At 39.3% G+C, this 27845-nt stretch overlaps 2 protein-coding genes and 1 long non-coding RNA gene across 7 annotated transcripts; 1 reads left to right on the top strand and 2 right to left on the bottom strand.

Annotated features, from left to right (window-relative positions):
* Positions 1-7: 7 nt before the first annotated feature.
* On the top strand, positions 8-15859 carry LOC117957502. Its single transcript, XR_004659526.1, has 3 exons — positions 8-20; positions 10082-10084; positions 15789-15859. It is a non-coding gene; the product is annotated as an uncharacterized LOC117957502 (long non-coding RNA).
* kcnj12b (potassium inwardly rectifying channel subfamily J member 12b) lies at positions 1838-6751 on the bottom strand. Of its 2 annotated transcripts, XM_034893284.1 has the most exons (3): positions 6523-6717; positions 6111-6251; positions 1838-4052 (listed from the first exon to the last, which is right to left on the bottom strand). In XM_034893284.1, the coding sequence occupies exon 3, from the start codon at positions 3905-3907 to the stop codon at positions 2627-2629; it is 1281 nt and encodes a 426-aa protein (XP_034749175.1). In that variant the 5' UTR covers positions 3908-4052; positions 6111-6251; positions 6523-6717; the 3' UTR covers positions 1838-2626. The 2 variants fall into 2 exon arrangements, 1 of the variants encoding a protein (XP_034749175.1); XR_004659525.1 differs by lacking the exon at positions 1838-4052 and adding an exon at positions 4112-4945 and having other exon boundaries at positions 6111-6751.
* On the bottom strand, positions 11815-27699 carry LOC117957499 (cingulin). Of its 4 annotated transcripts, XM_034893281.1 has the most exons (23): positions 27505-27699; positions 26989-27029; positions 26530-26590; positions 25166-25487; positions 24814-24916; positions 24553-24688; positions 23661-23717; positions 23492-23560; positions 23163-23252; positions 21458-21567; positions 21136-21377; positions 20775-20953; positions 20528-20638; positions 17610-20444; positions 17367-17514; positions 16897-17002; positions 15436-15592; positions 15217-15309; positions 14808-14894; positions 14240-14381; positions 13493-13584; positions 13217-13300; positions 11815-11825 (listed from the first exon to the last, which is right to left on the bottom strand). In XM_034893281.1, the coding sequence occupies exons 4-22, from the start codon at positions 25215-25217 to the stop codon at positions 13244-13246; spliced, it is 4866 nt and encodes a 1621-aa protein (XP_034749172.1). In that variant the 5' UTR covers positions 25218-25487; positions 26530-26590; positions 26989-27029; positions 27505-27699; the 3' UTR covers positions 11815-11825; positions 13217-13243. The 4 variants fall into 4 exon arrangements, with proteins under 4 accessions (XP_034749172.1, XP_034749168.1, XP_034749170.1 ...); XM_034893277.1 differs by lacking the exon at positions 26989-27029 and having other exon boundaries at positions 27505-27697; XM_034893279.1 differs by lacking the exons at positions 23492-23560; positions 26989-27029 and having other exon boundaries at positions 27505-27697.
* Positions 27700-27845: the final 146 nt, after the last annotated feature.

Genomic DNA, 27845 nt, shown 5'->3' with positions numbered 1-27845 from the left:
CTCAAGATTACTTCCTGAAAGTTAAATGCGTGAAAGAGTAGAACAGTTTATTCTGTTGAATGTCACTGTGATGGGATGCTAGGATAAAAGTTTAACATCTTGTACACTCGCTCTTTAGCTCCTTAGCTGACAGATCGAATAATACATGATCTTGGTGCTTGGATGTACAGTGGGTACAGTAGGTACAACCAACCCATAGATGCAATTATATTGTAGTCATATCTGTCCATTTCACTAGACTTTTAACAATCATTAAGCATTTACCATTAGTAGCAGTTGTGTGCTCTGTGTATGTTTATGTTTATGTGTGTGTGTGTGTGTGTGTGTGTGTGTGTGTGTGTGTGTGCGTGCGCGTGTGCATACGTGCGTGTGTGTGTGTGTGTGTTTGTTCAAGGTCACAGGGCAGTGAAATCAAGCGGTACTGCCAAGTCTTGTCTGTACACATGCAAAGACATGCCTGATTGGTTGCATAAGAGTGAAAGAAGAAACCTCTGACCCCAACCAGATATCATCCCACCAAATCACTGCCATAAACTACAATCCATTCCGCCATGTTTATCAAACAGTTCCCCCTTTCCCGTCCCATTTTTTTTTTTTTAACTCAACAACAAATGCATTCAACAGATGTGTATTGTTAAAATAATCCCTGCATTTTTCGTCTGTCTGCCATGAAGGAAAAAGAAAACTGTTTGCTTTGTGAGATATATTTTATTGTGGTTATCAACAGGAGATTTTTCTTTTTATGTCAATTTCAATATTGTTGTCTCACACAACAAACTAAAACCTTGTGAGAAGAAAACAAAGTACATCTCAGAGAGTCAGATTGCTTCAAATGTATTTAGTGGAAGACAAGAGGTCGTTCAGTTCAGTAAACGTTACTTCAGTCCATCACGCAAAGGGAGTATTTCCAGTTTCTTGCTTTGATTAAGACACGTATGACATTAACACAGATTGTTTTTAATAACGTTTTAATACTCAGTGTCTATTCAGCCAGAAAGATGATCAACCAAAAATAATAAAGATTTATTTACAATAACGGCCTAACAAATGTACAAATTAGCTATCTGTCCTCTGACTTGGTTCAAATATCAGTGGAACCACAATTTGTTTCTGGAGCAAGCCCATTCTGACATTTTTGGCACAAGTCAGCGAGATATACTATAAATACAACTGTGTTGAAATTTGCTGAAATGGCAGTCAGGTGTAGTAATTACACCCACATGGAGCTATTAGTTTGAGAAATGTGGAGGGAAAACAAAGTAATCTCACCTGGGATAAGTGAAGCAGTGGTACACAGTCTGACCTAAACTCTTTATTACTTCACCTATTAATAGTAAGAGAAAGAAAGAGAATAATGCCTCTGGATAAGAACTGAGAAAAATGATATGTAAACTAGGATGCTCATGTCTTACAATTAAAAATGTGAGACATGCGATTGAAGAAATGTTTTGTGATTGCCTGCATGTCAGCTTGTTTTTACATTAATGTAATGTGCCAAAGGTTATCTCAGGGTATGGTTTAAATTGTTTACACTGATTTCCAGGTAGATTAATCACATAATATTCAAACTCATTAAGTTCTTTAAATTAAATTGTATTAAGATATATACATATTAATACAAGTGATTACAGAAGAGGTAAATATGAGAGTATTCTTCAAGAGGCACTCTCAGATGTATTCTTAGTACTGTATTTGTCTTGTGTGCTTGGGTTCCCGTGGTCAAAATTGATGTTTTTTTGGATTTGGCCTTTAAACTTGTATAAGCTTTTGTCTACCACATCCTCAAATCAAGGACCCATTGTTTCTGAAAATACTTGCTTTTGAGCATTAAATCTGCTTATTATTGTAAATTGCATGTTGCTTTGGAAGAACAAAAAGTTTCACAGGTGTAGCAACACCAAGGGGAGCAGGGCTTGGAAAAACGCTCAGTCACTCAGTGTATGCTCAAAAACGTTTCTGGTAAACAGTTGAAAAAGAAACTACATATTTAACATCTACTCAGGTCAAATGTTTCCCACTGGCTAAAATATGCATAATTAACTGTCTTCCCTTTTTGTGACAGAAATATTCAAAACTCTCCTCGTCATGTGCCCCCCATGGTTAGATTGCATGCATGCATGTACTGTATATCAGTATGTCTGCCAACTTAAATATTCTACATTGTATAATGTAGAATATTTAGTCTTGTTGTTCACAAAAATGATATCATTAAGAGGAACATCCACTGTTAATCTACACTTCTGTTTTTACCAAATTAATCTGGAGAAATATTCCCAAGGTTTAGTTTTCTAAACAACATCTGCAAAGTGTCAATTTCACTCCAAACTTGTTGCAAACTATGAACCATTTCTCAAAATATTCATACAAAACCATGCTATTGTCATAGACTTTATGACTAGTTTTGTCTGAAAATTGAAACCTGACAGGTTTTGTTTTCATTAAAGCTTCATAACTTTCGGGAGAGCACAGGAATAAATCCAATGATAAATGTCCTTGCTTTTCTGACAGAGATCATTGCTGCTATTTTGGTATCCTCATGTCAGGAGAATGACAGTCACAGGGCTCTTCACATGACGCTTGCACTGCTCTGCATCCAAAAACAAACCAAACTAGAAAAAGCCAAAGGTTAGATCTCTGATTCTTTATGTGAGGACTTTTGATCATCCACGGGAATGGCCTGCTCATTCACTAGGTCTGTTGAACACTTTCGGTCTTCCTCTTTCTCTACATATCCCTCCTCCTCCTCATCTTTGCTGATGAAGACCAGCTCGTTCTCATAGCAGAAAGAGTTGGCGCCAGATGTTGGGAATTTTCTCTCCTCCATGTCCTTGGCACTGCATCTGGGGGTGGACAGTACTTCGTATGTTTTGTGAAAGTAAGCATAATCTATCCTGTACTGGCTCTTCTCCTCAAAGATGACGGGTTCAAAGCGGTGACCCCACAGAATCTCTGACGGTAGGTAAGAGCTGCGCGCCTGCGTCGTCATGGCTGTGGCCTCCACCAACCCCTCAAGTATAATTACTATCTCAAAGTCAGATGTTTCAAGATCTTGTTTACTGATGCCAAACAGTGGACTTTCTTCATTAATCTCATGTATGACAGTGAGGGGTGCAACCAGAAAAAGGCGGTCTGTGCCATTGTCATAACCTACGTTCATGTCAATCTGATCCAAGGGGATGTATTCGCCTTCCTCTGTGTAACGGGGTTTGACAAGCTGGGCTCGTACATGAGCTTCCACAATGTGGCTCTTCCTTAGATTAGCAACCCTAAACATGAAGCACAGTTTCCCATCGCGTAAAGCGATGACTGCATTGTGGCTAAACAGTAGAGTCTCTGCACGTTTTTTCGGCCTTGCCATCTTGGCCATGATGGCACCAATCATGAAGGCATCGATGATGCAGCCCATGATGGACTGAAAAACCACCATGAAGATAGCAACTGGGCATTCCTCTGTCACACAGCGAGCACCATACCCAATGGTTGTCTGGGTCTCAACAGAGAACAGGAAAGCTGCCACAAAGGTGTTAACCTGCATGACACAGGGAACAAAGTTGTCATTCTCTTTAGGATGTTCCATGTCACCGTGTAGGAGGCCGATGACCCAGTATGCCAGGCCGAATGTTAGCCAGGAGACCACAAACACCAGGCTGAATAGCAAGAACATGTATCGCCAGCGGACGTCCACACACGTGGTGAAAATGTCAGATATGTACCGCTGTGACTTTTCATCCATATTTGAAAAGTGTATGTTGCATTGTCCAGCCTTGCTGACAAACCGGCTGTGGTATTTGCGTCTTGTGTGAATCTTGCCATTGCCGAAGCTGCCCACAGCAGGCATGGTACTTAGTCTCAGGCCGGCTTCTTCACAGGACACAAAGCTGTGGTGGTGGGCCCTTCCCACACTCATGCCTCAGTGGGGCACAGCGATGTGGCTTCACAGTATCAGCTTGGATCATATAAAAAAGGGACAAGGCTCAGAGGAAGTGGACAGCTCCGCCCAAAACAGTGTCTCTGTCAACTGGAATTGAGAAGTGAGGCACAAAAGTATTTTCCTGTAGAGGAAGGACAGGTAAAATATTAATATTTGTACGAATGTAAAGTGAAAGTTAAAAATGAATTAATGTACCTTTGTTTGAACAGACACACAGTAATGTTTGCAATAGTACATTAACGTGTTGCTGCTTCTGGACCCAGCAGAAACATTACACATTAAATACACTGGACACGGCCAATGAACATGATGTTCAATTCCCCTTCAAATTTTCCTGTGAGCAGCTTTAGTGTGAGATAAAAGAACTTCAGTTTAAAAACAACATACGTTCTCCATCTACACATTATCTCTTTGTTCCACACTTTTGACAATAACTATTTTTGACTACTTGTTTAGGACAGACTTCTGCTATTTATGATATACTTAAAAAAAATATAGATAATATAGACTTCTCTAAGGATTCACTCACTGTCAACCCACATAGTTAAAGAGATGGTTACTAATCATGGCTGTTGATTTACAAAGCTTTCGTAGCCACTGTTGATTTGGTAACAACTCTTGATTGTTTTTCCTCTCAATATAAACGTTGTCAATGAATGTAATGTACAATTATGTGTTTTGGTGCTGTTGAGACTATTGATTTATTTACGCTACTCAATTTAGGACAGGCAAATTTTCAAACATAACTACATTTCATTTTTAATAGATCCTTTCAGACATTTGATTTTCTGTCCTTGCTTTCTTTCCACCCTGCTCTATTGGGAATACTCTGGTGGATACAATATATGTATCTCTAATCAACAAGGTACAGAAATAGCCAGCTAATCCAATGCCCTGCCATTTTATGTGACGTATCTTCTGTTTCCTCCAGCTGGCACAACTATTAGAGTCACTGGAGTACTGTGATGAGGCTGTGTGATTCCCTTGTGAGGCTGCACTGGAAAATAATATGGGCTGAAAAAGACGAGGAATAAAATTGGATATCACAGAAAAGGCTTCAGATCCAAATGGTTTGAAAGGTAATCGATGGACTCACTTCAGGCACATTAACGGAAATAATATTATGAAAAAGGGAAACTTCATCCAATTGCAGCCTCTAACACGTTCGAGCAATAAAATGTGTTACAGCTTCCATGTGATTTCCAACAAACTGTGTGCCATGAAGTCTTGATTGGTTATTGATAGTAAGAACCGGTATTACATGGTCAATATAATTAGATTCCTTCTCAGCATCCTGTTCACACAGAAACACATTACCCAAAGGAAGACAATTGGGATTCTAAGGCATTATCAGCAACAGGTTTATAGTTAACATGTAATGGTCTACAGCCATGTCAGTGGCTCTGTGTTAGCAACATGCGCGCAGCAAAGCTAAACTGATGGGAATGTCATTCATTTGGTAGGTACTTGGTCATAAACAAAAACGAACATCACATAATGTGCCTCAATGAATGGCACTTATAAAGCAACTGAGATTTCATCTTACTAAAGCAACCAAATGGGGTCACCATGGCTGCCGTGCAGGTGTCACACCATTGATACACTATAACTATAGACGTTGTACAGTTTAGTAACACATAGTAAATTATGAATTTGATATGTACTTTCTGTACTGATTCAACCCTCAACCTGAATCGAGTACAGACTCCAGAATGACAATTGATAACAACAAATTTGACATTATGTGCATGTTTGAGTATGGATATGTGTGTGTTTTTATGCAGTAGTTTCTGTTTCTCAATGCTCTAGTTGCTAGGAAGCAAAGGTTATTAATATCTAATGTTCTGTCTGACTGCTTCTCAGCTCTCAAAGGAGCCACTCTTTGCCTGCTGGGCTGTGAACTCAGCACTGGAGCACAGATGAGTCTGTTTCTCTCATGATCACGATATAATCTCAGGGTATGGTTTGATTTGTTTACACTGATTTCCAGGTAGACTATTTTTTTATTATTGTCACACAATCTTCAAACTCTTTAAGTATTTTAAATTAAATTGTATTACGTTATAGTATTTATCAAAATATATTTGAATTAAATAATGAGAGACAGCCCACAGGTCTGTTTTGAAGGGTATTGGCTACAGTATTATATTTATAGTTTTTTCTGTCTAAAGCAGCTTACCTTGTATGTAAGTGTTCCCAATAAATGTTGATTTCCAACTTTCCTTTTTTCTCCCAGGTCTTTTAGCCAAACTGCTGCATCCTTCTCCTTGGGCTTTCTTCAAATCTTCTCTTTTGTTACGGGTAGAACCACTCTATCCTCCTGAGGCAGAGAAGTAAATGGCCACAGAGTACCATCATGTCTGTGCCTCCTGCTTTAAATGTGTCTTTTTTTCCACTCAACACGCAGGGCATTACAATTGCTCCTTCTGTCAAGTCCTCCAAAGTTATTGCTTGACTGACATCCAGTTGATCAGACCAGACAAGAAATTAGAAAAGGACTTTAGTGAAGAACTGAAGTCATAATTTGAACCACTGAAATAGCACAACGACTTGATCACAGCTATCCCAAATTAAATGTCCGTGGGACTCACATGGCCTTTAGGGTCCAATCCATTCACAAAATTAGTACCTCACAGCTTATTTCAGAGTCATGGGCAGTTGACAGTTTCTTGGTATATCAGCTATCTGATCTTGTTCTGCTGCAGATCCCACTCTGTATCCCACATCCAGTGAACTATTGCTCACTGCTCAGCTCTCGTCCTCCCCCTCCCTTCACGGTGTCACTGTAGATTCTTGGCATTTGGAGACGAAGTGCTCTTCCCCTACCATGGACTAGGACTGATGTGTACTAGAGAGACCAGCTATGACCAAAACACAAACTTATACGATTGATTTCTAGATTGGCACATTGGGTGTATTATTGGTCCAGTGGTAATAAGGTGGGTACAAATGAAAGTAAAGTTAACACTTCTTATTCACTACCATACTCTCTAATGTTGTCTTTATTTTCTAACTGAAAAACCCCCACAACTGATTCATAAAGCAAAGAAGCTCCTGTTGAACACGCTGGACTTTGAAAAGCCCATGTAGGCAGCTCCTTACTGAACATCACTCATTTGTCTTGGCTCTGTGCATGCCTGGAGGAAGGAGGAAATCAGTGAATAATTAGTGTATCACAGGGCCAATGAGCAGTTGTTCCCTTGATTAGAGTACAGCTAGTGTGGCTGTAGAGTGGTCTACAGCCACGCTAGCAGCTCTATAAAACTGTACTTAGGCTACGATAACAACAGCATGTTTGCTGATGTTAACCAGGTTCTGTTCACATTGTTCCCCTTACTGCATGTTAGCATGCTATCTGCTGTTTGCTTTTAGCTTAAGCTAAGGCTGATGGGAATGTCACACACATTACAGCTAATTGGTCCTAAACCAAAGAATTTGACAAACTGAATGTTAGAGTTAATGATGGCACCACTCGACAAGTTAGAATCATCAAAGTCTTTAGGATACGCCATCTAGGAACCATGAATATCTGTACCAAATTGTGTGTCAATCCATCTAGATGTGGAGATTGTTCACAGAGTAAGGGAACACATCAGAGGATCACCAAAGTATTCATCCTTTGGGGACCATGAATGACCGTGAATGAGATATTTCAGTCTAGACCACAGTGGTGGACCAACCAACATAGCCACGTGCTAGCATGACTTTAAAAGACGTGTCAATAGTATAGTGAAAGATATTTCACTCTGGGCCAAAGCATAGGACAGACACACTTAATTTGTCACTAAATATTTCTTCTGGGTAACTGCAATCAATTTCCAAACACTCCAGATAAAAATATATTTGCTATTAGCTACGACACATCTCGTGCTGGTTTTTTAACAACCCACCGACACACTACTCTTCCGGGAGTTTGTAATATTTTACCGGACAGAAACAGGATCAGTAGTTCCAGTATTAGCGATGTGTGGAAGATGGACATTGCATGGCATCCAAGGAAGCTAAGCCATGGTTGTCTGAATATCAGTTTTCTAATTCTAAGAGGAATTCTAGGAAATAATGTTTGATATTCGATAGTGTCAGTGCTGTTGGATCTGTGTTCCCTAATGCACTAAGACTAGTGTATTTTTACATATTTTCCCATTTAACAGAAAATCTGTTGAATAAAACATTTGGCAGGCTATAAATGTAATTATTCATTGAGCACATTTCAAAACTTTTTTTGGATGTGTGATACTGTGTGTGGGTGAGTCATAGCTTTACATACACACTACATTACTGTTACAGTACGTTACTATGATATTAGGCCTGTAAACAGGTTGTGGGTTCAGTTATGAGATGGCAGACCAGATGGGTATGTGAAGTGTGCTATAGGGACAGAGAGAGCCCGGCCAATACCTCGTACCCAGCAAGTTATTTAAAGGCAGCCTCACTGCGGCAGGACAAAGTGGGCCAGGCTTGACCACACTCATGACACACGCTGCAGTTTGATCACCTTTCAGATAATCTGCACAAACTCTTGTGATTCATATTGAGTGTTATTTCATGTTGTGGTTATCCAACATATGTGATATGGAAGACACAGGATGTACACTCAAAGCTCAGTCAGACATGAGCGTTAACTGGTCCTGGCAGGACACTCAGGATCTTGAGCTTTGCAGGTACTCCAATTATACAACTGTGTAGCCGTCTGTTTAGTTCAGTCTCAGCGGCACTCCTGCTGCTCATGTTCACTTGCTGCAGCTCATTGTACTGTCATCTATAGCTATCTATACATAGCTAAATGTCAGTATTTATAGTTCCAAGACGTGGCCTGTAATTGCTGTTGAGAATAACATCAATCACACAGTTAAAAAACATATTTTTCTGCTGTGTTTCATCTTCACAGTGCATACATTTGTTCAATCTTTCAGCAAGAGCTTGTAACTTTTAACTGTTTTCACCTCATAGTCAGTGCTGGCAAATTAGGTTACAGTGGCCTGGTGATTGAGTTTATTTTTTCATCTGTTGAAAAACAGCAGAAAATTCATTCACTTTTGTCAGTCTTAGGAACAGAGCTAAATCTATTGCTAAGCTGGACCTCCAACAAAATGGTTGCACACTTGTTCAACACAGCAGTGATAAGAGATAAATGAAACATGAAAGATACAAGAATGTGTGATATTTATGTCTCTATTGGCAGCTAACAATGCCAAAAACAACCTGAGTGGGTAAGAGAGGCGTTGTGTTCCCACCAAACACAAAGAAATGTTGCACATATACAAGAGAGACACAACTTTTTTTAGGGAGCTGTTCATTAACCTCCCTGCTCCAGTTAGAGAGTCTGCTCCAGATCAGCCTAATCAACATCCTGCCTCATCATGACAAAGTGCACTCACCTTGTTATAAACAGGCCAGGAGGTTGAACTTCAGGTCCTCCTTACTGTGAAGTGACTTCTGCATTCAATCCAAATCTGTTAGTTAATTCTGTTATCCTACCCCATGCAAGTGGACAGTGATGTTTCTTTACTTCATATGACAAAAAGGTTATTTGAAACGTTGAAAAGCTGGTCCTGTTTTAAAAATGTGTCGGTACTTGGTTCACGTCAGTTGTTCAGTTATAAAATTGGTGCCTATTAAGTGGTTTCATATTGAATTATTGTTCATGGCTTTTAAATATGTCCATATCGTACCTGAAAGAAATATGCTTCACATCTTCACACATGTTTTTGCACCAATAAAACTTTGCTTGTTTGTTGCTGACACATTACCAATCAGCCTCCTCATCTGCTACACCGAGGCTGGCATTGCTAAACTGATGTTGGTGGCAAATTTATATTTGTCCCAGGTGAACAATGTAAGATATATTCATTGCCATGGAAACACTGATAAATTCAAGTTCCATGTAGGTCACAAACCTCTGGACCTGATTTTGTAATACTGTGATCCACATCAAAATAGAAATAAACAAGCCTATGCAACGCCCTCGTATTCACATCCATTTAAAAACACAAACGCAGTTTTGTGTTGCATGTGAGAGGAAAAACAAGCAGAGTTGTGGTCCCGTCAGCTGCAATGTAAACGCTACTGAAGTGTATCGTTGTGGAAGCAGGCGGTGCTGGTTGCAGTAATTGATCTTTGCAAATGGGCCACTTATTTTTACAGCCTGAGCAGGTGCACCTTTGTACTGGTGTTTCTACATCAGCCGCTGATCAGTCATTAGGACTGGGAGCGTTTGTGGGGCAGCCCAACCCGGCAGGTGCACATACGCACACACACACACATATACATTCTGTACTCCCCACACAAAGAAATGCAGAAACAAACTGAGAGAAGTTTATTTTTGAGATATATATGTTTCAGAATAACTTTCTTTGTTTTGTTACATGTTGTAATCAGAGTAAATGTAATTAGTATTAGAAAGTAGTCAAGAAAATAATGAAGGAATTAAAAAAGAATGACAGTACATGATAGTAAAGCCATGAGAGAACTGTTTGTGAGCGTGTTTGTCAAATGTTTCCAAAGATTTAAGCTTTTCTTAGTTTTACTGTCCTATCAAGATTAAGAAGACAAGACAAATATATATTTCGAAAGGAAATTATGTGGTTAAAGGGACAGAATGTACGCAACACCAGGAACCCCTACTTTATGCAATTTGTTATGCATTATTTAAAAGGATATCAGTCAGATATCATTCTCCACCTAGTCTACCCATAAACAACAGAACAGAGACAACCTGCCTTGTGAGGCTGAATCCTTAAAACTCCAATCATGCTCAAATGCTCCTTTATGCTTTGACACAAATTTCTATTTAAGAAACGTTATTTAATGTGATAATTTAAAGTAAAACTAATTAAAGTACAATTTGCAAATCATACACAATGCAGAATAATTACACACCAAGGTCCACTTCAGTTCAAATTAAATTCAATTAAAATTATACATAGAACACAATAATCCCATATAATTTAGGGTTGCAAATGATGATTACTTTTATTATCGATTAGTTTGCAGATTTAAAAAAAAACAAATTAATTTATCATCATAGTTTTCAGAGCCCAAGGTGACCTGATCAAAATAAAGCTGTGTTGTACTTGTCAATTATCTACATAGCTGCCAATTCATTTTCTTTTCTTATGTATACTTTCTTTTCATCAATTAATCCATTTACTGCTTCAACTCTAGTCCAATTACTCTTTTTCCGGAGCTTTAAACCAGATCTTAAAGTGTTCTTCAGCAGGTGAAAGCTTCAGAGTTAGCAAAGTGTGGATGTGAAATTAAGATTATCATGTTAAACTGATATTTCCAAAGTTAAGAATAAACTTTTGTGCATATCATTATTTTTCTTTTATCTGTGACAAACTTTGAATCTATTAGATGACACAGTATGAACTCCACTTGCAGGTTGCGGATTGACATTCTTGAGGTGTTTTAGGATGGAAAATCTTACCTGCCTGATGTAAAAGCAACGTTGTTTTTCAGGTATCAGGTGCCAAAATTATGTTTGTTTTGTTTAAAATATCCCAGCAAGCCAAAAAAGTTCATAGGTGCAGAATTATATCCCTTATGGATAACATTAAGAAACAGCGTTGCTCTTTCAAAGTGTTGGCTCACATGACTGCAGTTTCACACGTAGGATTGTCAGGGAAGGAAAGATGAGTGTTGGGTTTTAATGAGGTGCAATGTTCCTCTTTAGGAATATGACTCCAACAAACAAATTAGGGCTTCTGCAAGGACACCGAGCTATGGTTTATAGTACACACAGAAATCAGATATCTGAAGATACTGTGTTCCCATAGAATAAAATTAGACATAAATTAAAAATGAAATAAAAGCTCTCCACACAACATTCTAGATAATTCCAAGGATACAAATATTAGGCATTAGGGGTGAACAGAGGCGACCTGAAACATATCTCTGAGTAATGCAAGGCACGTTGAATGTCAACAAGATTTTAATAATACACTCATTCAAATTGATTCAATATGTTTTGGATCTCTAAACTATGAAACTTGTGAATCCTTGACTATTTTCCTTCTGTATGACGTCTGGTCTGATGTTGGAGACCCTGCTGAAATCACTGGCAGGCTCAGTTCAGACTTGCTCCATTAATGAGGTGCTGTACTGTGTAGTCCCAAGAGAGAGAGAGAGAGAGAGAGAGAGAGAGAGAGAGAGAGAGAGAGAGAGAGAGAGAGAGAGAGAGAGAGAGAGAGAGAAATAGAAATAGAACAGACATCAGTGTTTTCCTGCACCAGCCTCCTCAGGTCCATGTGTGCCACACTGCCACTGCTGCTGACAAAAAAAAGAGCTGCACAGTGGTTCAGTTTTTTGTTGACATTTAGCTATATCACCACATGTGACCCAAACCTCCATATTAGCTCTCTGTCTTTTTCGTTTAAAATCTTTAAATAACTGTTCTTTAGTTTTAGTAGCCTATAATCTTTTATCAGTGTGGAACATACACCTCCTGTGGAAACAAATCTCCATCTGGATAATAAAGGCTATCTATCCTTACAGCATGCTACTGATAATTCCCATTTACATATCTTACAACACGGTTATTTATAGACACACTTTATCACAGTCAGAGAAACAGGGAAACACAAACATGTGTTTTGGTTAATTAAAAAATACTTTAATGTTTGAATTTATATAACTGAATGATCCCACCTTCATACATCATTGACTAATATGTTGATTCAAGAAAAATACTAACCTTCCAAAAATTCTTGCCCTAATTTTTATTTTGCAGCTCAAATATTTTGGTTCATAAAACAGCTGCATGTCATCAAAAAAGATACACCAACATCACCTCTGTTTCAAAAGTCACCTCTGCTGGGAGAGTAAATATTGTATTATGCTACATCTAGTGGTACAATATGTAAATAACAGTGTTTTTACAACTGATGCAACACGCTGAATAATTTAATAAAAAAAAACAAAGGCAGTGTGTCTATAAGTACAGTGTATATTACACTGTGCAATGTACTAATGACCTAAATATATGCAATTTCTTTTTGATTACTGTGTTACATGTTAGAGTAAATCTTTTTGAAATGTTATTTAAAACAGTTTGTTGCTCCCTCTAGTGGTATTATGATGCTTTTTCGCTCTCCCTCTCTCACACACATACCAAAATTCATATACATATTTTCTAAAGCACATTAATAAAAACAACAAATCAACTTTTTACACAGTATAAAACAGTTAGGCTACATGTAATATAAAACATATTGTGTAATAACAAATGTTTCATTAAACAGACATAATGTATAATAAATCCTCTGTTTTTTAACTTCTTAACACATAATCCACCTTCTCATCTTGTTTGGATCAGAATGACTTAAACAACTTCATTCTTTCTTGGATAGAGAGGCCGTCTTTTAAACTCTGCAAGCCAAACACACATAAAAAAATGAAAATAACAGAAAGAGTAACAGTTCTTAATCTTCAGTTAGTATGATTGTAACACTTTACTGTGAGGTGGAGGTTTAAAAAAGGGTTTAAAATGGTTCATATGAAGGGAACATTTTTGAATTTGTTAATTGAAAAAAAAGCAGATGGTGCAGCCGTAAAGGTTACCTTTGATCTCACTCCTCTGATCTGACGTGAGAGGGAAGATTTCTCTGTTTTCTTTAAAAGAGCAGCATTACTTGTGTTTGTCATAGTTTCCTCTGAAACAACAAGAAGGTAGGAATAGACAGGAAGGGAATTAAAGGAGTAGTTAATTTAATTAATTTTAATCTGTTTATTGATCCACAATGGGGAAATTACAATTTACACTCTGTGTCCACATTTCTGTTAGTATCACACGCAGTCCTGAACTACACATACACACACATGCTCAGGATCTGTACATGCACTAATGGAGAGATGTCAGAGTGAGTGGGCTGCCAGCCGAACCAGCGCCCTGAGCGGTTGGGGGGTAAGGTGCCTTGCTCAACAGCACCTGAAAGTGCCCAAGAGGTGAAGTGGAATCTCTCCAGACACCAATTCTCACTCCCTACTTTTTGGTCCACACGGGCACTCGAACCAGTGACCCTCTAGTTCCCAACCCAACTCCTTATGGACTGAGCTACTGCAACCACCCAAAGTACATTTTGGGGAATGCACTTTCTGAGAGTTAGGCCTAGATGAGGAGATTGATTGAGGTGCTGGCACTTTGAATGTATGTTTTACCTTGGGACAAAGCAGGCTAGCTGTTTCCCCTTGTTTCCAGTCTTTATGCTAATGCAACATGAATGTATGTGTGTGTGTGTGTGTGTGTGTGTGTGTGTGTGTGTGTGTGTGTGTGTGTGTGTGTGTGTGTGTGTGTGCAGAAATCCTCACCAATGCTCTGTCCTGAGGCGTCCTTGCATGGAGACCAAGTGGGGAACTTAACATCTTCACAGAGTTTGTTGACATCATGATAGGGTTCATCCTGGTTGTTCATATAGAGGGCTTTCAGCTTGTTTTGGGCATATATTTTGTCCTGTTACACATACAAATACATACACACAGAAAGACATAGTTTATATTGAAAATGGTTGAGGGAATCTGAGGCATTCAAGAGGGAAGTGGTTAAAAAGTCTTTAATATCTTCTTGGCTAATAAAGTCATTAAAACATGCCTATGTGTTTCAGCCATTAAGGTCTCCATCAGGGCAAGTACACAATGGTCACCTTTGGGCTGTCTCTAATACTTGTTCAAAAGTGATCGCATGGTCAATATCCCCTTTTGAAACTAGAGCACCTCAGGGAAACTTTCTACACACCCAAGCAGCACTCCATGCAGACTGTATTGTGACTGATCATTCACTAATTTCAGTAAATACAAAATTAGTTATGTTTAAATATTTATTTCAAAATGTAATCTTGTAATCTAGCAAGATCCCCAGATTTAAAAGAGATGTCGGTACCATTCGAGCAATCTTCAAATCTTCTCTGAGAGAACGAGCTTCCTGTCGGAGAAACTGCATTTCTGCCTCCCTTGCTCGCAGAATCACCTGTAACATAAAGTACATCAACACAGTACCTTAGGGTTATTCAGTAGTTTATATGTTGTGTGTTATAGTAAAGGAGAGAAGAGTATACGTTAAATGCTAACATTTTACTGTTTACCGGAAATCATTATCAGTATTGCAACTTTTTCTCACATGTGTATGTATAACCTCAAGAGGGATAACTTAATAATACACAAACCACTTATACTATCACAAACAAATTAAAACGCATGGTAACAATTAAATACACAGACAGCATCACTACTTTCTTCTTCTTGAAATTTTGTCTGTTGGACAAAGATAAAGGTTAAACTGTGACACTTACCTCCATCTCATAGAAGTCGGTTTCTTGAGGGGAAACATGTGCTTGTTGTCCTTTTAGCGATAAATGTAGCTGAGACATTTCATCTGTCTCTTTCTTTAAGGGACGACAGGGACAGAGGGGAGATTATACATTTTACAAATGGCTTTTGAGACAGCCATGTGGCTATGTTAATCTGATACAAATGAGAAAGACACCTTCGTGGGAAGAAAATGTTTATACCTGCTTCTTTTTGAGCTCCTGGTTTTCTTTTTGGTACTGCATCAAAGCTTGTTTCTCATCCTGCAGCTCTTGGCTCAGCTGAGAGTTTTCCAGGCATCTCTGAGTGTGCTGAACTGACAACACCTCAAGCTCCTTATGCATCAACTGGATCTCCTTCCTGCAATGGTGAAGCAGAAGCAATATGTTAAGTAAAGTACAGTAAAGTACTTTACTACTAGCTGCCTATCCCCAGAACACACTTTTTTTTAAACCATGCTTCACAAACAGCAACCTAAACAAACTGTCCCAACCTGCACCACTAACCACAGCAAACCGTGTTCCAGCCTATAACCAATAGAAAGGAGTTGGTTGAGTCATAAAAGCACATTGTGGAAGTAGCCTACATGCTAACGCTGCTGCGGTGATGGCTCAACCAACTCCTTTTTGTAGGCAGCTAGCGGGAGATAGGCAGATAGTGAGGAGATGTTTGCTGTATATGACAAAAAATATTGTTGTTGTAGTCTAAAAAACGCGTGACATTGCTTAGTTGGAGGAAAAATGGGAAACACTGACATTTTTCAAGATTAAATGTAGCTACAACTCTGAAACACAGATCAGATCACTATCAGGCCTACATTGAATTATGGAAATACTAGGAGTGTGATTTGTATATTCTTCCAACCAGTTTGTGTGAAAAAAAGGTTGAGTTTTATAAACACAATGGCACCCCTATCTAGTATTTGCTCTTTTGTCACTCTCCGGGTACCAGCGCCACGGACAGCGGTCAGTGACACAGGCCAAGACCTTCATTGCCACACCTGCAGCCAATTCAGGGCTCGTTAGTTTGTCCTCATCCGTGTGGTGAAGCAAACAGAAACGCTGCTTCCAATGCTTTGTATAAACATCAACTTTAGTCGATCTTGACTGTAAAACCAAATACAGAGTGACTTCTACCTCCACCTGGTGGAAATACATTTTACCTGCTAGCTATTGATTACTTACTTATTCTGTTATTTTAAATCATCAATTTTCTTTTAACTTTAGAAAGCAAACTACACTAATTCTGAGTTAATAAATTGATTGATTATATTCTCAACCTAAGACAGGAAATCTTAGTTTTTATATATATATATATATATATATATATATATATATATATATATATATATATATTTCCATTTTTGATTAAATTTTTAAGTGGAAAAATTAATATGATTTTGCAGGAAGAAATAATAAATAAATAAAAACTTCAGATACTAAGGAAAATCCAAAACATTTCTATTCTAAAACCGCTTGACACCGCCAAACACTGTTACTTTGTGATGTGTAGCCTACTTTATGTAGTACTGCATAATGTACACATCACAATTAAATGCGAGAGTCCTGCAATATATGCGGCAGTAGTGTATAGTTTGATGTATGCAGGTGACTTCTAGTACGTTCAACATGTGAGAAAAAACAAAAGGACCAGCAGTCACTCACTCATATTCAATGCGCAGTTGTGCGATGTCATTGCACTCCTTGATGTGCTGTGCTGATCGGCTTTTCTCCAGCTCCTGTTTATGGGCTCTCCTCATTGCTACAATGGCTGCACAAAGACATGAAAACTTGTATAATTGTTTACCATTGTTACCTTAGAGTAACTTAATTTCTGCATATTTAACTATCTTTTCACGATGTACAAAAGCTTCTTGTATAGTAAGTCTTCTTTTTGCTGATCTAATAAATTGCTTATCTATATATATATATATGTGTGTATATATATATATAATTTATTTTTTAACATTCATTGCAGTTAAATGCAGTCGGTTCTCATGTTATTATAGGAATGTCCTTCATTGTTATATATTGTTTGTGAATCAATTTAAACACTGTTACAACTTCAGCAAAAATCCACTGTCACAAAAAAAGTGCTTTTATTTTTGTATGACTTCTCGCTGAAAGACGTTTACCTGCCATTGTGGCAGATGTCTCTTCCTGCAGCAGCTTGTCTTTCTCCTTCAGAAGTGCTGCCACCTCTGTCTGATGCTGCTGCTGTAGATTACCTATCAGCTGCCTGTGCATTTCCTCCATAGCAGTGACACCTTGATGACAGGATGTCTGTATCGAAATTTAGAAACGGTTCTCTATTCAAAATCATTACTTGCTTTCATCAAGAAACAGGGTATAGGATAAAGAAATAAGGTCTTTGTTACCTCAAGTTTTTCAAGATCTTTCTGGTAAGCCTCTCTCATGGCTGCTGCACCACCTGCCAATATTGCTTTTCTCGCCACCGCAGTCTGGTCTGGTATGAAGGAGGTACTTTCAGTCAAAGCAGGTGTCTCTGTGCAGGTTTTGGTCTGTTTCTCTTTGGAAGACTTGGTGTAGTGACCATGCAAGTGCTTCATCTCTTTTTCGTGGATCTGTTGCAGTTCCCTAATCTTCTCTTGAAACCCCATTTCCAGTTTTTTCATCCGTTCCTCATGATAATCCTCAATTTTCTGTATGTCTTCCAGGAGCCTCTGCTTTCCAGTCTCTATAGATACAATCTTTTGCTCAGCACACTCCAGTTCTTCTCTTAATACGCTGTTGTCCTCCTGAAGCTGACATAAGGTGTGATTAACAGCCTCCTGCTCATCCTTTAATGTAATATCCTGCTCTTCGCACAAAGCTTGCAGTTTGTCCTGTAACACCTCACTTTTCTGCTGCTCTAAATCTGAGTGAAGCCTGTCTAACAAATAAATTAACTTTGCCTGCTCCTGCATCAAATTTAAGTCAGCTGCAGAAGCATTTTCCCAATTATCATCCACTCTACACTCTACTGCATTGGCATCAGAAATCTCCTGGCAGAGTTGGCGTAAGGATTTTGCCCTTTTCTGTAGCCGGGATATTAGTCTCTCCAACCAGTCTGGTTCTTTCTTTTCCTCTACCTTTTGGACATCAGATTCAATCCTTTCAACTGGTTTTGCAGCTCCTTCTGAACCTCTGCCCTCTCCCTTCACTTGCTCCTTATAGGAAGCCAACTCTGGGGGGGTGATGTCTGCCAGACTCTTCCTTTGAGGCTCCACTTCTTGATTATTTACTTGAGTCATGCTCTCATATTGATGTTGAACTTTTAAGGCAGTATAAATGAGTTCCGCTTCAGCACAGACTCCAACAATGGCCCTCTCTAAAGGTTCACTGTTGTCACATTCTGCTCTCCCAGTCCTTTTTTCTGTTTTTAGGGCTATTCTTTGGGAGATTATGTTTTTGTACTTTTGTGCCAAATCCCCCACATCCTCCCTTGATGCAAAGGATAGTTGCCCAATGCCATGTTGACTCTGAAGGACAGACACCATTTTTTCTACAACAAATACTTCCCTCGTTAAACACTTCCCAACACTTTGCATGTCATCACTTGGGGGTTCACTTTGAGCACTAATGTTGCTGTCAGCGCAGGGTAATGTCTCATCATTGAGGATCCTGTCCTCTCCTTTGCTTTCATTGTGTGATTCATGCTGTTGTTTCTCTGCATCTTTCTCTCCCTGCTGAAGGCAGGCTGCAACGGTTGCTAATTGATTCTCAAAGTCCGTGATATTAATTGGAGTGGCTTGGAGCCTCTCTCTGCAGACTTGTATGATGTTCAGTGCAACCTGAAACCTGCCGACCAACATCCTGCAGCGGTTTTCTGTCTCCTGGGCGAATCGCTGGCTCTGCTTGGCCCGACTGTGGAGCAGCAGACTGAGGTGCTGAGTGGTGGCTCGGCTTTGAGTTAGCTGGGAGCAAAGGTGGGGGTCCTGGCAACTGATGTGACTCTGGTGCTCCTCCAGTCTTTGCATGATGTCCCTTAGTTTCTCCTCTGTTACATAAAGCTTGGTTTCAAGCATCTGGATCACAGACATATATCTTTCTGGATAATCTTCTGCATGTTCAACTGCATGTGAATCTCTTGCATTCGGCCGGCTATCATTTAAAGTGAGAAGATCAGTTGTCTGTCTCTCAATGTTCTCATCCTTCAGCTGAGAAAAGTTACAAGTGCAGCCTCTCAATACGTCATTCAGCTTCACTTCCGTCTCCTCAAGGCTATTACCTAGGACTTCCATCTTCAGCAAAACTTCACTCAGCTCTTGCTCCTTCCTGTCCAGGAGTCTCTCATAGCCTTCTCGTATGTCCTGTGTTTCAGACTCCTTTTGCTGCACCTTTCCTAAGGCCAGCTGCAGCTCCTCACTAACTCTCTCGTATGAGTGCTCAAGATTGTAGTAGTGCGTCTCATCGGTTTTCAAGCGGCTTTGCAGCCTGCCCACCTCCTCATCTGCCTCACATAACTGGTTCTGCAGCTCTCGACAGCGACGGTCTATCTGCTCTCTTTCATCTTGAAGATTCTGCACAGCGGATACTGTGCACGTTAGCTCCTCTTGAAGTTGTTGTTGAGCCTCCTCAATGTCCCTGTTCCAGGTGTGAGTCTTATTCAGGCTCTCAACCTGCTGTTCAGCCGTGTCCAGTCTCTTCTGAAGGTCGTGTGAGTGTTGCTCTGCCTGTGCCAGGCTAGCGGCGAAGCTCCTCCTTTCTCTGTCCTGACTTGCTTGAAGGAGTGTGAGGTGCTTCTGCAGGCGAGCCTCCTTTTGAGCCTGTGCTTCCTCATTAGCATGAAGTTGAGTTGTCACCTCTTGGAGATGTTTGTTCAAGCGATCAGCGTCCTGCTGGAGACTGTGGAAACTCTGCAACTCCTGCTGCAGCTGTGCGAGGCGCAACCCAGCCTCCCTCCTCTGCTCCTCACTGGCACTCAGCTGGGCCTTCAGGGACGCCACGCACTGCTCCCACTCCATCTGCTGCTCATGAAACTGCCGACGATCTTGCTCCAGATGGGCTTGTGCAAGTGCTGTGGCGTCTCCTGTGACCAGTAGCTGCGCTTGTTGAGCTAAGAGATCCACCCTTCGTCTTAATTCATCTTCCCTGGCTTCCTCCTGGCTACTCTTTTGAGCCTCAAGCTTAAAGTGGAGGTCATGGTTTATCTTCTGCAGCCGCTGTAAAGCCAATGCTTGTTCCGAAGACGAGTTGGAGAAAGGATAGTTCTATGGGACAACAGTGAGCTTTTAGGGCAAACTGGGCTTTGCATGCTGATATGGTATATGTTTGAGTGTCTACTGTGATATACCTGTGCATTCACCCTTTCCTTGGAAGGCTTCTCTCTCTCTCGTTTTAGCTCTTCCTGCAGATCCCAGTTTAACTGCTGCATTTGAGAGAGTTCCTTCTGTGTTTGTTCCAGCTGTAGAAAAATAGTAAAACAACTGTCACACAAATCGGGTATTCATGTGTTTACATATTTAGCTGAACATGCTTTAATCAATTGTTGTGTCAATTGTGACAATTACAAACATACACACACTCAAACACAATCCCACCTCTTTGACAAGTTGTCTAGTTTGCTGCTCACAGGGCAATTTATCCTTCTCCTTTGTGTCCTCACATGTTGCGTTTGTCAATACTTGTTGCTCCCAAAACTCAAGATTTGAAAGCAATGTTGCGGAGGTAGAACTGTCACTTCCAGCTCCTTCTACACACGATGATACATCTGTCACACCTTGTGCACAGAAGGTTATACAAAGAAATAAATTTAGTACAATGTGATGTGTACTGATATCTAGACATGTATCATTGTGTCTAGTCCCCTATGAAGCAAATATATACAACATGATTGCAAACCACTAATATAGAAGCACCACATGGTTGCAACATGAAGCGTACACTGAAGACAGAAAGCACCTTCACCCTGCGGTGGAGGAGCAGAGGAGGAGGCGATCATTGCCGATGCATCAGCAGAACTTTCCTCTGTTTCCGCCTGCAGTTTGACCTGTTTTTTCTGCTGTTGATGTGTTTCCTCTACACTTTCACTGGTTTTGTGCTCTTGCAAAAAGCTGTTTGGGTGTTCAGCTTGCTCCAGACCCTCAGCTGACTGTGAGTCTGCATGCTGTGATTTCTGATGAGTTTCTTGCACTGAAAGGGAGCTGTGAGAAATGAAAAGGAAACTTATGTAGACTGCTGCTAATTGACGACAGTTATGCAGCATTTTGAACAATTTATTTACCTTGTGAATTCAAGAGTAAGACTGGGCCTCACATTCTTCAACACTGCTTGGACCCAGTTGTGTCTCATCCCAGAGGTCATAGCACCGAGTGCGTACACTCCGTCTCTGGTCTGTGGTAAGAAAAGAAATATTATTTGTTACACACCTTAAATTAAAAGGTAGTGGATGTGTTGGCTTTAAAAACGGTTTCCAGTTGTATTTATGTATCATGTATTTACATTTTGTCACAATTTATCTAAAATGTGTGAATAATTTAATTTACCCTTGATTTTAGGTAACATCAAATCAGCTTGACTCCTCTTTACTCAAGCATCCAAAAGGAATTTTCTCAATTAAATATGTTTTATGGTTGCTAAAACCATTTTTCAAATGTACTACAATATGCTGCAAAGACGAATGTGCATAGGTTGTAGTAGATGTGTAGATGTATTGTTACTGGTATACAATAGGAAAACAGCACAATACACCACAGTACAGTAAGACAGCAGGAAAATTGGCTGTTTGCAATGGCATCCAGAACCAGACAGATAAAATCACTACACTGTAAGAAAACCAACCGCATTACCAGTACCTTTTTCCTTAAGTTTACGGACATTTATGTTAATCCAAAGACGGAAACAATCTGTAGATTTACACTATACCCTCTGTACCTTTAACCAACATTTCTGTTAATCCAAAAAAAAATCTACCCCAAAAACAAAAAACACCTGTGAAATATCATTACAGAAAGGTTATACATATTAACACAGTATATTAGTCAAGAAAAGAACAAAAGACACAAGCCTTATAGTAAGTGAGCATCATTGCCTTCAGATCAAGTGTAAACCAGTTTGATTGTACAGATGCAGAGAAATAAATAACTAACAACATAAAAGGGGAGAAAGTGTAGTTTGCAGCGAATACTCAGGGTTTCATAAAAAAAAAAAAAAGGAATACTGTACATATAAGAGGACGTCAAACCTCAAAGAGAGAGGCACAGAGGAGCTTAAAAGCCACATGATTCCAGAGTGGCAGAAAGATTTGTTTGTGGATTCCTACTCTAGATATTTAAAACCATAATAAGTTTGACAGAATAAACAACAAAACAAACTAAAATCAACCTTGGTACCAGTGCAAAGCAACAGAGCCTCTATAATATATGGCCACAGAGTTCCTCCATACTAGGTCCACACTTGGGATCCGTTGCCTTGCTCAAGAGCACCTTGGCAGTGCAAGGAGCATCCGGACAGCTGGCATCTGAACTGGTATCTCTCCAGCGACAGTCTGCAGTCCACACTCCGTACTTGAGTCCATGCAGTGACTTGAACCGGCAGCCCTGCGTTTTCCAACCCAAATCCCTGCGGACTGAGCTACTGCCACCCCAAAGTAACAAAAGGGTTGCTGGTCCATTTTTCTTTTTTAGCTCCAACAGCTATCACCAATTGTGATGCTTTAAGATCATTGATTCTGGTTGCTTCAACTCTGGCACATACTTGGCCTACCTTTCTGTGTAGCAGCTGGATTATTTTATTGTATTGCTCTAAATATGTCATTCCATGAACATCTGGGTAAAATTAAATCATGAGAAATAAATCTACAGAACGGTTTTTAAAATCTAAAATGTCTGCCATCACAATACTGAATTAATATAAATGTTATCAGACTCATCCTACTATTTGCATTACTCATTTGTTTGACTGTAAATTCGAGAAGTTATTGAACTCACATGACCAACCAAACCACAGCTCTTCTGAGCTGGGTAGTCTTTGAAGCCAAAACATGTGGACAAGTTTACCTCACCGTCCACATCAGCTGCCTGAATGGAACAATCCCGGAACAAAGACAGCTTAGGGCAAATATCTGTGACATGAAACTCCATTCAAGCATTCACTCACAGTTAATGTTGAATAGAGTGTCATTTTTGTTTTTTACCTATTTAATTAATTTGTTAGGATCAATCTCTATACTGACAGACACATGATATTCTTATTCAACAGTGAAGTTACATTAATCTTTTTTTTTAACAGAGCAGAATATAGCAGAAAACCAGCACACCTCCTCAGCTATTGAATCTTTATAAAACTTCAGGATTTGGTCAGTCAGGACAAACCAGTGTTTCTGCCACTAAGCAGAACAAGACACCGCACATGATTATTGGCTTGTCAGACCTGTAATCACGCCACTGTTGCTAAAATTTGAAGTAGAAGTAAATTGACCAGTTCACCTGACCAGATGCATCCTTCCGCATCATCCATCCTTTATTAAAGTTAAACAGTGCGGGCTGAAGAAGAAGCAAAGCATCTTATTAGCAAAACCAAAGAAATATTGTGTATCATAATAACGGATATAAATAATCAACAAATTTGATCCATTGCTTTATCAATGATCATCATTATTCATTATTCTGGGTCTCGGTCAAGAGCCACACCTCAGCTGTCATTTTGGTTTTGCTTGTTACAGACATTTCCACACACCCATACATTCAGTATGGGTGCTGTAACCCTTTTGCGTCTGTGTTTTATGCTAATACAGTACCTCTTCTGCTTTCCCATGTTTGTTGCAGCCTATGAGCCAGTTGTGACACAAGAAAACACAGAAAGCTCAAACATCTGAGTTTCTGAGTTTTTTAAAGGTTAGCTAATGTTTTTAACACGAATCTTTGTTTATAATATTTTATTGTGTGATTCCTTAGCGTTTAGATATTCTGAAGTTCCTGTCTTTCAATAGCCCAATGACTTTGACTTAATTTCACTCTTTGAAAACCCTGATCATTTCATGAATTTGTAAATGAGGCATTACAAAATACACAAACTGCCAAGGTATAAAACATTGCAAATATTGCAAACACAAAAACCGACAAAGGCTCATCATCAAGTGCTATATATACATAGTATATGTATCTATAAATACACTATCATTTAATTTAAATAAAAAATAAAAATTAAAAATTAAACATTAATGGTCAACAGCACAGGCCACAAAATGTGGCATGCCTTCAGTAACCAGCAAGAAGCCAGACTGGACATATCCTTCAATCATATACTCCTGCCTGTCACACTCACATCATGATCAGTATTGAAACTAGGGTAACAGTCTTACATTAAAAGTAAGAATACCTGTTTCTTTACTTTGTTGCAGTGACGATGACTTGAAGTGGTAGAAACCAAAGAGGAGGAAGAGTCCAGTGGCTCAGAGGAGCTGCTTGTTTTCATTTTATCAGCTTTATCGCCATGACACTGGTCTTTGTTATCCCTTTAATAATGGAAACGTAAATAGAACACATTAACAAAACTGGTTGTGATATTTACTTTGAAATATAACACAATAACAGCAAAAAAACTAAAACTCTCTACTATTATTCAAAAATAACACCAAACCTGATTTGCTCATCAGAGGAGAACAGCTGGCCAGAATACAGAGCTCTTTTTTCAGCAGTTTGTCCTTTTTTGACTTGTGAACTTGAAACTGCATGGTCTGAATCTATTTCAGAGACAGCAGTAAAGACACAACAGCTGTATATAAAGCAATTTCAGAAGCATCTTTGGTGACATTGTGATTAACAAAGAGCAAGAAAAAAAACTAAATGGAATAATACAAATGAGCCACCACATTTAGATTTTTTTTTAGCCATAGTTAGGACTTTTGACTGTAATCTAACTAAATTTGGATAAATATTCTGTATAATACTTTACAAACAGACATACATAAATAACACATGAATGCAATTACCGCCTCCAGTGGATCTTCGGTCGAGTCTGCTGAGAGAGCGGCTGCTTCTCATGAACGGAGAAGCGGTGAGAGAGGAGGTGTGGAGGGACGAGAAGCTGCGGCTGCTGCAGAGGCGAAAAGCTGGTCTGGCCGGGCGAGATGCTTGTCTGGAACCCTGGCTGCCGCTTTTCAAACTGCCATCAGCCTTACTGCCGCTAGTAGTTGAATCACTACCTCTACTGCTGAGGCTTTTGCTCCTTCCAACACTAATGTTGGTTTTATTCGTACAGCTACCTGCCTGTTTACCTCTATTAGATGCAGGTACAGTTAATGCTGCTGGTTCCTTTGGGGGAAAGAAAAGAGCATGAGTAGAGACTAGTGATTGTCTGAGAAAATAAGTCAGAAAAATACGACTAATTTGTAAGTATAAAGTTTAATATGGTTTTCAGTTTTGAGGATGATAATATTAAATGTACTGTACATTGCAACTCTTGCTCACCCCCATTCCAACCAGGACTCTTTGACACATACCGTACAATCCAATCACCAGTGAAGAGAACCTTTTAATCCTCAAAAGAGCTCTTAATTTGCTTAAGTACCATCTGACCGACACGGTGATCATAGACACAAACACCCTTGAACTTAATCACTCTTGAGCAATGGAAAGCCATCAGACATAGGCAGTTTATTCCAGTCTCTAGAGATGCAGCCTCGCCAATTGCAGGGGCAATCAATCTGTGGCCGAACCACAAGACAGAAAAATCAATTAAAGGAGGCTTGAAGAGTCCTGACTTAGCAGCTTGTGAGGGTTGTAAATGCACTAACTTCATCCTTGGCCATTATTGGTTACATAAATAAAACCAAATGCATGCACATCTAGCAAAAATATGCAGCCAGTCTGAGAAAATTGGGTCCATGTTAAGTTAGTGCTACAGAGACAAAGGTATTTAAGAGATCTTATTTAAAGGACCCCCACACGATCCCTTAAAGGATGAGTCAATTTCAAAACTCAATTTTTTTTTAACAATACTGCTGTTGCATTTTATAAACATCATAAACTATCTCAAATCGTGTTTATTGGTTTATTGTGATCAAATGTGCTCTACATCAATATGTTTCCAATGCAGCTGAGCAGCAGTCTGCAGGGGGAAAATACATTTTCTAGAAGAATGAATAAAAATGAAAATGTAAAGTAAGTCGTAATTTCAAGGGCACGTGTTGGACACTTCAACTATATATGTGTATATATTTATATATATATATATATATATATATATATATAGAGAGAGAGAGAGAGAGAGAGAGAGAGAGAGATAAAATAGGATGGACACACTTTAGTTCATCACTTTTCAAACCAGCATTTAGGAAGAGATTTTGGCACTTACCTTCCCCCCTGTCTTCTGTGCAGGTTTGTTGGTCTTAGAGTTGACCAGGGTATCAGGCCACCTGTTATAGATAAGATTAAGACAGTTGAGCATAAATCATCCTGTCATCCTGTACTTTTATAAATTTGTGTGTGTGTGTGTGTGTGTGTGTGTGTGTGTTTGTGTTGGGGGGGGGGGGGGGGGGGGGGGGGGTCCACATCTTATTTGGCAACATTTAATAATTTATACATTTATAGACAACATTTCTGTGCTGGCCCTTTTACTGTATGTAATATGTGTATTAAGCTAATTAAAAAAATTAGTAAGCAAGTTTTTGGAAATAGAATGCAGTTGATGCATGTGTCAGTGATCATTGTTTTAAATGGATATGGATAACATGACACAATTATTTCAAGTGCAGTTCAAGGTTCAGATAAAATAATTAAAGTTATTGATCATTTCTGTATTCCTTATGTCTACCTGACAAGTCAACAAGCTGTTTCCCGAATCAGCCTACTGCACTGTTTAGAAAACACAATGCAAAATCATTACTGAAGGCTAATATGTTGTCTTTTTCTCTAATTTTGCCATAATGACACATGGAAAAGCTGTGATTACTTCAGAGGAGATGGAGGGGATTTTACGTTGTAAATTAGAGCTCAGAGTAGAAGAATGGTGCCAGGAAACATTTACATAATTAGGCAGCCAAAGGCTGCGCACGGAGTCTACAATGTTAAGTGTTCTAAAAAACGTTTTAATCTATACCACACCCATGTCCCTCACATTAAGAAAGAGAGAATTCCCTGCCAATAAACTGGTCACATTTAGAAACAGAACAGGTAAATATTACAAACTTTTCTCTGTAAAGAATTGAACATGCTCACAGTTCCTTATTTCAGTTGCCATGTGAGTATAGTGCATGTATGTTTATTATTATTATAGAGATGTTATGGGCATCGCAATCCAAAAATAGCTTAAAAGCAATGATACACTTACCTTGGCGCCTTGGACATCATTTTGGGCAGTATAATGAAAAAACACTGAATGAGAATATTAAGATAAACGTGAGAACTCTATATTATCCATCTGCTAAAGAGGTGCGCTCCCTCTCACTTAATCTGGCAAATACCAGAGAGGACACATCACAGGTCTTTACAATAGTGTCCCAAAGAAACACACACACACACACACACACACACACACACACACACACACACACACAGACAATCCCATATAGAGTTGACAAACTCCATTAGAGTTTTTGCAGGATTAAGCCAACAGCTTAACAGGATTAGTTCACTGTGTTTTAGTGATGTGGACATACCTGCCTACAATGT

The sequence above is a fragment of the Etheostoma cragini genome, chromosome 15 (genome assembly GCF_013103735.1).
Source record: "Etheostoma cragini isolate CJK2018 chromosome 15, CSU_Ecrag_1.0, whole genome shotgun sequence".
Taxonomy (NCBI): domain Eukaryota; kingdom Metazoa; phylum Chordata; class Actinopteri; order Perciformes; family Percidae; genus Etheostoma; species Etheostoma cragini.
Note: the sequence above shows the minus strand (reverse complement) of the source record. Positions and strands in the feature narration are given on the sequence as shown.

What these genes read in the sequence shown, in the direction of transcription:
- LOC117957499 (XM_034893277.1), bottom strand. Translation starts at nt 27,524, where the DNA reads ATGATGTCCAAGGCGCCAAG. An exon ending in AAGATTCAATAGCTGAGGAG is followed by an intron (nt 23,253 to 23,491) that starts GTGTGCTGGTTT and finishes TGTTCCATTCAG; the next exon opens with GCAGCTGATGTGGACGGTGA. An exon ending in TCCTCCACCGCAGGGTGAAG is followed by an intron (nt 20,954 to 21,135) that starts GTGCTTTCTGTC and finishes TCTGTGCACAAG; the next exon opens with GTGTGACAGATGTATCATCG.
- kcnj12b (XM_034893284.1), bottom strand. Translation starts at nt 3,907, where the DNA reads ATGAGTGTGGGAAGGGCCCACCACCACAGCTTTGTGTCCTGTGAAGAA.